Source organism: Zootoca vivipara, chromosome 13 (genome assembly GCF_963506605.1).
Source record: "Zootoca vivipara chromosome 13, rZooViv1.1, whole genome shotgun sequence".
Taxonomy (NCBI): Eukaryota; Metazoa; Chordata; class Lepidosauria; order Squamata; family Lacertidae; genus Zootoca; species Zootoca vivipara.
This window is the reverse complement of record NC_083288.1, coordinates 54,468,852-54,480,357: the sequence shown is the minus strand read 5'-3', so window position 1 is coordinate 54,480,357 and position 11,506 is coordinate 54,468,852. Positions and strand designations below refer to the sequence as shown.

At 54.6% G+C, this 11,506-nt stretch overlaps 1 protein-coding gene across 1 annotated transcript; it reads left to right on the top strand.

Moving 5' to 3' along the window:
* Positions 1 to 224: 224 nt before the first annotated feature.
* Positions 225 to 9,405, top strand: LOC118078326 (galactose-3-O-sulfotransferase 4-like). Its single transcript, XM_035102141.2, has 4 exons — positions 225 to 444; positions 3,095 to 3,264; positions 3,458 to 3,785; positions 5,350 to 9,405. Exons 2-4 carry the CDS (start codon positions 3,152 to 3,154, stop codon positions 6,166 to 6,168), a joined length of 1,260 nt encoding a protein of 419 aa, XP_034958032.1. The 5' UTR covers positions 225 to 444; positions 3,095 to 3,151; the 3' UTR covers positions 6,169 to 9,405.
* The last annotated feature ends 2,101 nt before the right edge of the window (positions 9,406 to 11,506 follow it).

Below are 11,506 nucleotides of genomic sequence, written 5' to 3'. Positions count from 1 at the left end.
CGTGCCCAAGGAAGGGGAGGGGGCGCGGGGCGGCGGGGGGGGGGGAGAATCGTGCGCAGCTCCTTCTCCCCCCACCGTTCAGCCGCCCGCCGGGGAGAGGGGCCAGAGAGGGGCTGGGGCGGCGCAGACAAAAGGCGGCCGGCGGGGCGGCGGCGGGGGAGGGGAGAGAAAAGTTGGGAAGGCAGAAGGGGGCGGAGAGAAGGAGGGAAGGAAAAAGTTCGGGAGGAGAAAGAGGAGAAGAACAACGCAGGGAGGGAAGGAGAGAGGCGGCGGAGCTCCGCCACGCCAGTCTGCCCCCCACCCTCGGAACGAGGGGTTCCCCCGAAGAGGCTCGGATCGGGCTCTCTTCTCCCCAGCCCCCCAGGATGGAAGTGAGGCGCCCGGGCAACGGCGGGGGGCGGCTCTGAGCGAGCGACACCCCCAAACACACACTGCCCTTCCCAGGTGAGGCGGGGGCAGCTGCGCTTCGGGAGGGGGTGGATCGGTCTGAGTCCTTGATGGGGAGGGCAAGGCGGGGGATTAGGGAGCCCCCCCGGCTTGTTGCCCTCTCCGCAATAATCTCATGCATTTTCAGCTAGTTTGCACGGACAGATGATCCCCGCGCCACCCAAAAAGAAAGTCCGGGGCAGCAGAAGCGAAGCCAGAGCTGTGGCGGGGCCGGGGAGCTGGGGAGCAGACCCGGGGGCGGGGGCAGTTCAAGGCGCAGAGATGGAGAAGGCGCTCTGCACGTGCCCAGAAACCTCTCTGTTTCGGCTTCTTCCGGGAGGAAGCCTCGGCTCGGAGTTACTGGTGGAAGCGGACGGGCGGGGCGCCAGGCCCCCGGGCTGGGCGTGTGTCCCCGGGACAGCTGGCCGGCAGCTGCTCGGCTCCGGGTGCCAAGGGAGCCACGTGGGGGAAGCCGGCAGAGAGGGGCTGCGGGGGGGGGGGGAGAGGGCGGAAGCAGGGCGAGGAGGCGATAGTGCAGACCCAGACGGGAGTCGCACAACTGTGGCGTTGGGCGGGACCCCCAAGGGTCTTCTAGCTCAACCCCCGGCTGCCCAGGAGTCATCGCTAAGGCATCCCTGAAAGCGGGCCAATCGACCTCTGCTCAAAAACCTCCCGAGAAGTCGAGTCCGCGCCCTCCCGAGGGATCTTACCGTCAGATGTTGAGTCGGTATCTCCTTTTTTGTCGTTTGAATCCGATGGTTTGGGGTCCTCCCCTCCGGAGCAGGAGAAAAACAAGCTTCCTCTCTCTTCCATGTGGCAGCCCTTGGGATATTTGAAGATGGCTATCTTATCTCCTCTCAGTCTCCTCTTTTCCAGGCTAAACATCCCCAACTCCCTCAAGCCTTCCTCTCTCTGCTTGAGGGTTCCTAGATCTCCTGGACATTTTATCAGTCTCCCCGCAAGCAGACCCTCCTTTACCCCCCTGGAGACCTGGGGGGGGGGACGGGGACCGGACGGACAGCCAGGCCAGGCAATTGCCCCAGACAGGGCTGGTTTGGGGAGCCCTGGAAGGACTGAAGACATTCAGAAGAACCTCAGAAGAGTCTTTCAGGAAACCTGCAAACAGGATCTGGGCCAAACCATCCTAGCTACGGTACTAGACCTTGATAACCCTCCCTTGCAAAACCACGCAGGTTGGTGGCTCTTGTTTCCTCCTACCGGAGGGACTTCCTCATTTTCACTAAGAAGGGTTTTCTCTTGTCTGCCCTGAATCTTCCCACATTGAGCTTTGCTGCTTGCCCACCAAGGAGGAAACTGCTTCTCTGCCCATTCTCTCCATGCCAGTGCCCTGGGTGCCACAAGGACCGGCCTTGGGAGGGAGGGTGGAGGATGTGATCCCCTCCTTTCCTTGCAGCAGCAGGGCCCATTGGGCTGTCCCAGTCCCGACCCACCTGGTGCTGCCTAAGCCTCCTCCGCAGGGCTGCTGCCATCTGCCAGGCTGGTCCAGGCCTTCTAATCCTCCTAGTTCTTAATGAGGAGTGGCAGGCGGAAGGCAAAGAAAGGGCAAGCGCCAAAGAGGAGGCAGCCGCAGCAATGGGGGGGCTGAGGGGCCAGGAGGCTCTCCTAGGCGTACTCCCCCAGGGACATGGAGCCCCTGACCCGGCAGAGCCTCTCCTGCCCAGCAGAATGCCAGCCGACTCATCCACCTGGTTTGTCTGGGGCTAGGAGGTTTGCTCTTTCGAGGGAGGGGGCTTCTTTCCTGCTTCCAGCACAGGCCTTTGTGGGAGGCAAGTAGGTGCTGGGTTTGCAGCATCTGGGGGGGGCTCCTTCCCCATAGACTCCGCCTTCAGGTACCCTCAGTTTGTGCGGGGGGTTGGGTCCATCTGTCTCCTGGCTGCTGCTTCCTCCGCCTCCACTTTTTTTGGCTCATCCAGACGCCGCAGCAACTGGGTTGTGTGCTGGGTTGGGCCGAGATGTGTGCAGAGTGGGGGGAAAGGCCAGGTGTGGGGCGGGCCGGGCCAGGATCCGTGTTGGCACTGGCCAGGTGTTGCTCCTGCACACACACACACACACACACACACACACACACACACACACACACCCCAGAGATGGCTGCCTCTTCTGTGCTGGGCTCTAAGATGCAACTGTGGGGAGTGTGACATGGGTGTGGGATGAGGAAGGCCAGAAGGACCACCCTCTGACTCCCCCCCCCCCAGGCCATGCACCTCCAGGAACTGAGCACACTATCTGCCTCTTGCTTCCCTCTGGAGTTTCAGCAGCCTTGGATGGTCCTCCGGCAAGCTGCCCCAGTGGGTGAGGCTGAGCAGAGGTTGCTGCCCATGCCTGGGAGAGATGGAGCAAGCTTGTTTTCCACGCTCTGAACCAATGGATTCGTAGCACGATAGAGTTGGAAGGGACCCTGAGGGTCATCTACTCAAACCCTCTGCACTGCAGGATTCAGATGACAAGGAAGGAACGGACAAATGGCAGTGGAACAAGCTTCCTCAGAAGGTGGTGGTCTCTCCTTCCTTGGTTTTTTTTTAAAAAAGCAGAGACCACCTGCTTGAGCTAAGATGCCTGCATTGCAGAGGGCTGGACTGGATGACCCTCAGGGGAGTGATTTGTGGGTCTGTTTTCTTCCATTTACAAACCTCCTCCTCCCCTCCAGGCTTGTGGCTTCCTGGCCTGCCCCTCTCTCGCCCTGCCCCCCAGAGGCCAGAGGACCATGAGGGTGATCCATGGGCACTGCTGCCGCTTCCAGGTGCTGTGGGCCGCCCTGGCTGTCTCCATGACCATCGGCTTCACCCTCCAGCTCTTTGGGGTCTCCTTTCAGAAGAGGTAACTGTTCCACCTTCCTTGCCTTCAGCAACACCCAATGCTCAGCAGTGCCCCCCGGTGGCCACTCAAGGCAATGCCCTAGAATCCTAGAATTGGAAAGTCAGACGGCACCCCCAGAGGTCATCCAGCCCAACCCCCTGTGACACTGCGGCTGGCCAGTGAGGGCTTCTCTGATCTCCTCTTCCTCCTCCAGGGCTTCCTTGTCCCAGCTGCCCCTGACCCCCTGGGCTCCCCCTCTGGCCAAAGCGGGGCAGGAGCAGGAGGAGGCGGAGGGGCGGCCAGGACCCCGCTGCCAGCCAAGACGCCACCTGGTCTTCCTGAAGAGCCACAAGACGGGCAGCAGCACCATCGTCAACCTCCTGCATCGCTTTGGGGACGCCCGGGGTCTGCGCTTTGCCCTCCCCGCCCGCTACCAGTTCAGCTACCCTAACCTCTTCCAGGCACAGCGGGTCAAAGGGTGGCGTCCTGGAGGGCGCCCCTTCGACATCCTCTGCCACCACATGCGCTTCAACTTGCCTGAGGTGAGACCAGGTGGGGCTCAAAGAGTGGGGCTGGGGGGCATGGGGGGCATGGGGGGCACGTGGAACACTGTCATAAGAGACTAGGGACTTGACCTCTTTCCCCAGGGCCTGCAAGATGGAGCTGTTCTGCCAGGCCTTTGGCCAAGGCACAGTCTGACCCACTCTCTCCTTTTGTAATCCTCATAGAACTCTAACCCAATGTTGTTGTTGTTTAGTCGTTTAGTCGTGTCCAACTCTTCGTGACCCCATGGACCAGAGCACGCCAGGCACTCCTGTCTTGCACTGCCTCCCGCAGTTTGGTCAAACTCATGTTCATAGCTTCGAGAACACTGTCCAACCATCTCGTCCTCTGTCGTCCCCTTCTCCTACCTTAGTGCCCTCAATCTTTCCCAACACATGGGCATCTGGTTGGCCACTGCAAAACCAGGAGGCTGGACTAGATGGGCCTCCGTTGGCCTGATCCAGCTGGATCCCCCAGGGCCAGATAGTCCAACCCCCTGCAAGGCAGGATTCCCCAGAGCACTGGTGGCTCTCCATGAGTAGATGCAGGCGAGGAGGGTTCCCAGCCTTAGCCCTGGGCAAGAGTGGAAGCTTGGGTTTCCGATTTGGGGGGCTGAATGAGGAAAGGCTTGACATCCAATGGCAGTTTTAAAAAGTCTTTCAGACCCTGTGATGCAGCAGCAAAAGAAGTCAAGGCGTTTCTAGGCTGCCTCACCAGAAGTTAAGTGTCCGAGGGACACTTCCTGTTCAGCTCCCTCAACCATTCCTCATAGGGCTTGGTTCCCAGACTCTTCGTCATCTTGGTCGCCCTCCTCTGCCCACCTTCCAGCTGGTCAACATCCTTCTTAAATTGTGGTGCCCAGAATGGGACACAGGATTCCAGGCATGGTCTCACCAAGGCAGAATACAGGAGTGCTATGACTTCCCCTGATCAGGACACTAGTCTTCTTCTGACACAGCACTGGCTTATTTCTATTCTAGATCCTTTTCACATACACGGTCGTACCTCGGAAGTACGAACAGAATCTGTTCCAGAAGTCTGTTCGAGTTCCAAAATGTTCAGAAACCAAGGCGCAGCTTCTGATGGGGATGCATGTTATGACTGTAATGGTACTTTGGTTTAAGAAAAGTCCAGTTTAAGAACAATTTGGTTTACAAACTCTGCAAAACTGGAAATAGTGCCATGGTTTGAGAACTTTACCTCTGTCTAAGAATGGAATCCAAACAGTGGAAGGGCACTGAGAGCGGGAGGCCTCCTTAGGGAAAGCGCACCTTTGTTTAAGAACGGTTTTGGTTTAAGAACAGACTTCCAGAACGGAATCATTAAGTGAATAAACCAAGGTACCACTGTACTGGCAAATGCAGCTTTGTTTTCTACCCAAGGGCAGAACTGGACATTTCATAGAATCCTAGAACTGCAGACCTGGGTCTCTGAGCAAGTGCCGAGAGCCTGTCCATTGCCAAAGGGCAAATTGGGCCTCAGACACACATGAGGCTGGGGGATTTCGAGGACCAGACTCTGCCCCACCTGCCCCCTCCAGCATGTCTTCTTCTCCCTCCTCAGGTCCAGAAAGTCATGCCCCCGGACAGCTTCTACTTCTCCATCGTGAGGCACCCCGTCTCCCTGGCCGAGTCGGCCTTCTCCTACTACCGGGGTGTCGTCCCTGCCTTCCGCCGTGCCGGCACATTGCCCAAGTTCTTGACCTCGCCCCAGCGCTTCTACCGCCCCGGCGAGAGGGGCAACCACTATGCCCGCAACCTGCTGTGGTTTGACTTTGGCCTGGACCCACCAGCGGCCCCTGGCCTGGCCCCAATCCAGGCTGCCCTGGCCACGCTGGAGCGCACCTTCCACCTGGTCCTGCTGACGGAGCACATGGATGAATCGCTGGTGCTCCTGCGTGACGCCCTCTGCTGGGGAGAGGAGGACATGCTGGCCTTCCGCCACAACTTCCGCAGCCCTGAGTCCATCCGGCCCCTGGCGCCCGCAGAGGCCGCCCGACTCCAGGCCTGGAACAACCTGGACTGGCACCTCTACACTCACTTTAACCGCAGCTTCTGGGAGCGTGCAGAGCGCTTTGGCCGCGCGCGCCTGGCCCAGGAGGTGGATGTCCTGCGGCGGCAGCGGGCAGAGCGGATGCAGCAGTGCCTGCGGGGAGGGGGCCCCCTGGAGGCAGGGCAGATAGCAGACGAGCGTATCCGCCCCTTCCAGTTTGGACAGGCCCCCATCCTGGGCTACGCCCTGAGGCCCAGCCTGGACCCTGAATGGCAGGTGCTGTGCCAGCGCATGGTGACCCCCGAGCTCCAGTACAAGGACCTTCTGGATGCCAAACAGTTTCCTCTGCCCCCACAGGGCAACGGCTCCAAGGTTGGTGGCGTGAGGTAGCCCCCCCCAGTGGACCCTGAGCAGTGGCAAGCAGAAGGGGGTGCAAAAAGGCCAACTGGCCCCCAACAGGCTTGGCATGGGCTGGGTGCTGAAGGCACAGAGGACCTGAGGTGCCACAAAATATCTCATTTGCCCACATTTCTGGGATTCCCAGAAGAAGCTCCCTCTGGCACTGGGCCTTCTAAAGAAGCTGGATGTTGGGAGATTCACGTGGAAGGAAGGACTTCTTTGTAGAACCATAGAGTTGGAAGGGACCCCAAGGGTCATCCAGCTCAGCCCCTGCAATGCAGGAATCACCACCAAAGCATCCATGGCAGATGACCACCCAACCTTTACGTAGAAACCACCAAAGGAGAGGAGGGACTTTATGAAGCCCATCAGTGGCATAGCGTGGGTTGCCAGCGCCCAGGGCAAGGCAAGTATTTTGCACCTGGGGCAGTTGTCCGGTAGCACCCCCCCACACACATGCTATGCCACTACAGCCCATGGTTAAATGTGGCCACTGCTGGGTCATCAGCTTCAAGAGGCCTTCCTGTCAGCGAGGACGGAATGAAAAGTGGACCCGACAATGTCTTCTCAGGCACAACTCAAGAGCAGCCACAGGATCCTGCCGTGTGACTCAGCTCAGCATCCTCAGCCAGGCCTGACTTTGCACAAGGAAGTGGGGTCCTGCATCGGGGGGGGGGGAATCCCCACACCTCTTTCCCTGGGACTCAGCCACAGTGGGCCAGAGGGGCAGCCTGCTGGCATGGGAGCCTCAAAGACCTGGGTTCATTTTGTTGCTTTGGCTGCAGACCCATGATGGGGAAGGAGATGAGGTCTCTTCCCCCCCCCCCATCCACAATCAGCAATGGGAGACTAATGGTACCACCCCACCCACCTTGTAGGGCTGTTGTGTGGAGCACTGAAGCAACTCATGTGAAGGGCTTTAAACACTTGCAGAGGGTGGGGGTGGAGGGAAGCAGCTTAAATTGGTGCTGGTTAGAGGGCAGAGCCAGGCACACTCTGCTCTGGCCATGGGGGGGGCTCTTTGTCTGGGGGCTGAGGCTGGTCCTGCAGGTGGGGTGGGGGGAGGGCATGTGTCTCCTGGGATCCAGAAGAGTTCGTGGGCCCCAGCATGCCCCAAGGGGCTGGTGACAGATGCCCACCTGGTCCTATATGCCAATGCAGGAGTGCCAACTTGGCCCTATGGCCATGGGTGCCATGCAGCATGCAGGGCCCTGGCAGCAAATTTGTGGGTGCCCAGCTGCTTCGTGGGGAATTTTGTGGGTGCTTGGGCACCCACACCCCAGGGAGTTGGCACCTACGTCCCAATACATCCTTTGGAGGCGAGAGGCTACACATCAGCAGGTCTTCTTTTGGCCTACAGCTCCCATAATGGGAGTTATAGTTCAAAATACCTGGAAGGCACCAGATTGGCCCAGGGTGCTCCCTTTTTTTTAAAAAAAATATTTTTATTAATTTTCCAATTAAAACCAATTATATCACATTCAATATTTCAAATTATACACATATATATATCAATCAAACCGAATGTTATGCCAAATCATCTAAAGAATTTTTTATTTGGGTTCCCATGCTTCAAGAAATTGGGAATTCCTCGCAACTGTCCACTGCCGTCTTTTTTCTAAAGTTCAAATCGTCCTCCAAGTTCATAATAATCCAGATCTTCCCCTTACAGTCACATAGATGTTTTCCACTTTCATCCGATTGTTTCCCAGCCGCTGAGATAAATATCAAACAAAGTTTCACAGATGTTCTTTCTCCTGTGTGAGTTAATCAGTCCAGCCTCCCCATAAATCTTCTTAATGGAGCTCCTTGTTGCGTCGAAGCAGCCCGAAGCAGCGCCATCTCAAAAAGCTCAAATCACTTTCGCTTTCTCTCATAGCCATGAAGATTCACGATCATTATAGAATTTACAGCTTTTTCAGGCAGGAGACCCAAACATCAAACCATAAACTCTTGGTAAATTAATGGATCTCCTTGCCCTATAGCTGAACTTAGCTTCAGGTCGCTGCTCCAATTTAAAGTGCGTCACAACTCATAAATCCTCCGAGCGCGTCCAGAACCCCTTCCGCCCGACTAGGGGGAGGCTTTTCTCATCGGCAACTCCACATCTTTAAAAAAATATGCTCAGTAACAACAGTTATAAAGTTCAACTCACACAGTCTTTTGCTTCTCTTTCACTCCAAACAAGCCAGGACATCGCGTCCGGGAAGGTACGATGCAGCAATATGAAGGGAAAAAAAATAAAAACTCACTTCCCTTATCGCTCCGTCCCCATCAATCCTTCTTCCAGATGCAGTACAATCTTTGACTCCTCTCCTTTCAGCAGCATAAATTTCTCAGCAGTAAACAGCGCTTCTTCCCCTCCTTCTGAAGTATGTCCATAGATTTAAGCCTAATTATCTTCTTTAACCATGGAAATCCCCGCCATGCAGATTAGCGTCCGGGAGTCCTGGCCCTCGTAAGTGCTCAGCCCAAGCTCCCCCCACTCCAAAAACAGTCGGAGTGGGTCAGGGGGCATCGCGGGCCAGCGGCCCCTCTCCGTAACCCCCGGAGAGGGTAGGGGGTTGCCATTTACTCCCCTAGCAACCGCCAAATTCCTTACGAAGGTCAGAGAGATGGAAAACAGGTCCGCCATTCCTGCAGGCGGAAACCGGAACCCAGGGTGCTCCCTAAGGATGCTTCAAAACACAATGCATGGAAGAGTCCCTCCTCTCTCCATAGCCAAGGAGACCACCTACAAAGAGCTGCTAGCTGGACTGGAGGGAGAGGAGGACCCCCAACCCAACCTCCCCTCCCCCACCCAAGCCATCATTGATCAGTTTCCATTGGGGACTGTGGAGCTTCTTGCCCTCAGCGGGGGGCGCTGTTGGGTTCCTCCTCCCAGCACTTAGGACACTGCGGGATCCATGGATCCCACCACAAGGCAGCCTTTTTTTGTTTTCTTTTTCAAGGATGTTAATCTTAACCATTTTTTAAAAGGGGGGAAATCCTTTTTTGTTTCTTTTTGGTCCTTTTTCAATAAATTGAAATGCTATTGGCCACTTGGTGTGCTCCACCTTTCATCTCCTTTGCGTCCATCCTGCCTGCATTTCTGGAGTTGCTCATCAGTGACCTGGAGTTTGATTATTATTTACTTACTCTCTTTTTTTTAAGAAAAACTTTATTGTTTAAAAAGAAGTTCGAACAGATTGTCTTCAGTGTACAAAATATTTTCCAATTCAACAAATTCATCTCAAAAGCAAAAATTACAGAAAAAAGTTATGTAAATAATATATAATCAAATACACACACACACACACAAAAAAAAACTTATTCGCAACGTGAACAGCCTATGACTGATGTATGGAGGGGCAAATCCACACTGTTGGAGGTGTAAAACTGAAATAGGGTCGTACTACCATATGTGGTGGACCTGCCAAGATATTAGAAAATATTGGAATAGTATCTATAGGGAAAATAAAAAACTATTTAAACAACCAATTAAGAAAAGGCCGGAAATGTTTCTGCTGAACATACTCCCACCAGATATTAAGAAAGAAGCAAGAACCTTACTGCTATACTCAATAACAGCAACCAGGATCCTAGTGGCAAGGAAATCCAAGGAAATGGAAAAGTGAGAACTTGCCTACAGTAGTAGAATGGCAAGCACTTATGCTTGAATATCTACAGCTGGCAAAATTAACCAACTCAATAAGAGAAGGATCACCACAAAAAATATCAAAAGAATGGAGTATTTATAAAAAGTACCTAAAAGTGTACTATCCAAACAATTCTCTACTAGCAGAAATAGAGTAACGTCTAAAAGATAAAAGAATAGGGGGGGGGAGGAAATAGGAAAGCAAGAATATTAACCTGTGGCACTGAAGGAATTTGATACTGTATAATTAGGAGGTCTGGAAGTAGAGAAGATACGACAGGAAGAGATATTATTTACTTACTCAATGCATTTGTATTCACAGAATCATAGAGTTGGAAGGGAACCCAAGGGTCATCTAGCCCCACCCTTTGCAATGCAGGAATCTTAACTCAGGCACCCCTGACAGGTGCTTCCCCCACCTCTTGTCCTCTCCAAGGAGCCCAAGGGGGTGTACAAGCCCCCTGTGAGGGAGGCTAGGTCGAAAGGCAGGGGGTATCAGGGCTAGGCTTGTCCATTCCTGACATGTCCTGGTTTCCGGGTGTAAAAATGGTGTCAGGGGGGAATTTTTGCTGAATTGGCAAAATGTCAGGGAGAACACAGGTGTATGGCAATATGATGGTAAAAGCAGCAGAAGCTCCAAAAGTTAAATCCAGTCAAATGGGACTATGGGGTGTGGTGCTCATCTCACTTCAGGCCGAGGAACAAGGCTGGTGCTGTGGTCTAAACCACTGAGCCTCTTGGGCTTGCCAATGGGAAGGTCCGGAAAGCCTGCAGCTCGAATCCCCATGGCGGGGTGAGCTCCTGTTGCTTGTCCCAGCATCTCACGCACTCTATGTATTGCATCAGGAGCACATTGGCACACTTTAAGCACCTGCACCGGGTCCTTGGATTGGGCCCCAGCAACACTTCCTTAGTTGCCTCAGAAACTTCAGCTGGCCCAAGCTGCTGCAGCCAGATTGCTGACCAGGGCTGGTTACTGGGAGCAGGTGACCCCCTTGTTGCCACCGTCCCCATGGCCACCGGCCTATTTCCAGGCACAACTCAATGTGCTGCTTTTGACCAAAATAGCCCTACACAGCTGGGGACCAGGCAGTCTCAAAGTCCCCTATGGGAACCTGCCCTGGTTTCGAGATCTTCCAGGGAGACCCTTTTCTTGCTCCTCCCACCCTCAAGGTACCCTTGGTGGGGATGTGACAGGTGGCATTGTCATGGTGGCTGCTGCCAGACAATTTTGGGACTCCCACCTCCCTAGAGAAGCCAGACTGGCTCCCTCCTTGTCCTTCTGCTGGCAGGTGAAGACCTCGTTCCTACAGACTTTGGGGGAATGGCTGCTTTTAATGAAACAGCTGGTGCTATGCAGTTCTCATTGAATCATAGAATCCTAGAGTTGGAAGAGACCACAAGGGCCATCCAGTCCAACCCCCTGCCAAGGAGGAAACACCATCAAAGCATTCTTGACATGTGCCTGTCAAGCCTCTGCTTAAAGACCTCCAAAGAAGGAGACTCCACCACACTCCTTGTTAGGAAGTTCTTCCTAATGATTAGGTGGAATCTTCTTTCTTGTAGTTTGAATCCATTGCTCCGTGTCCGCTTCTCTGGGGCAGCAGAAAACAACCTTTCTCCCTCCTCTATGACATCCTTTTATATATTTGAACAACATGGCTATCATATCACCCCTTAACCTTCTCTTCT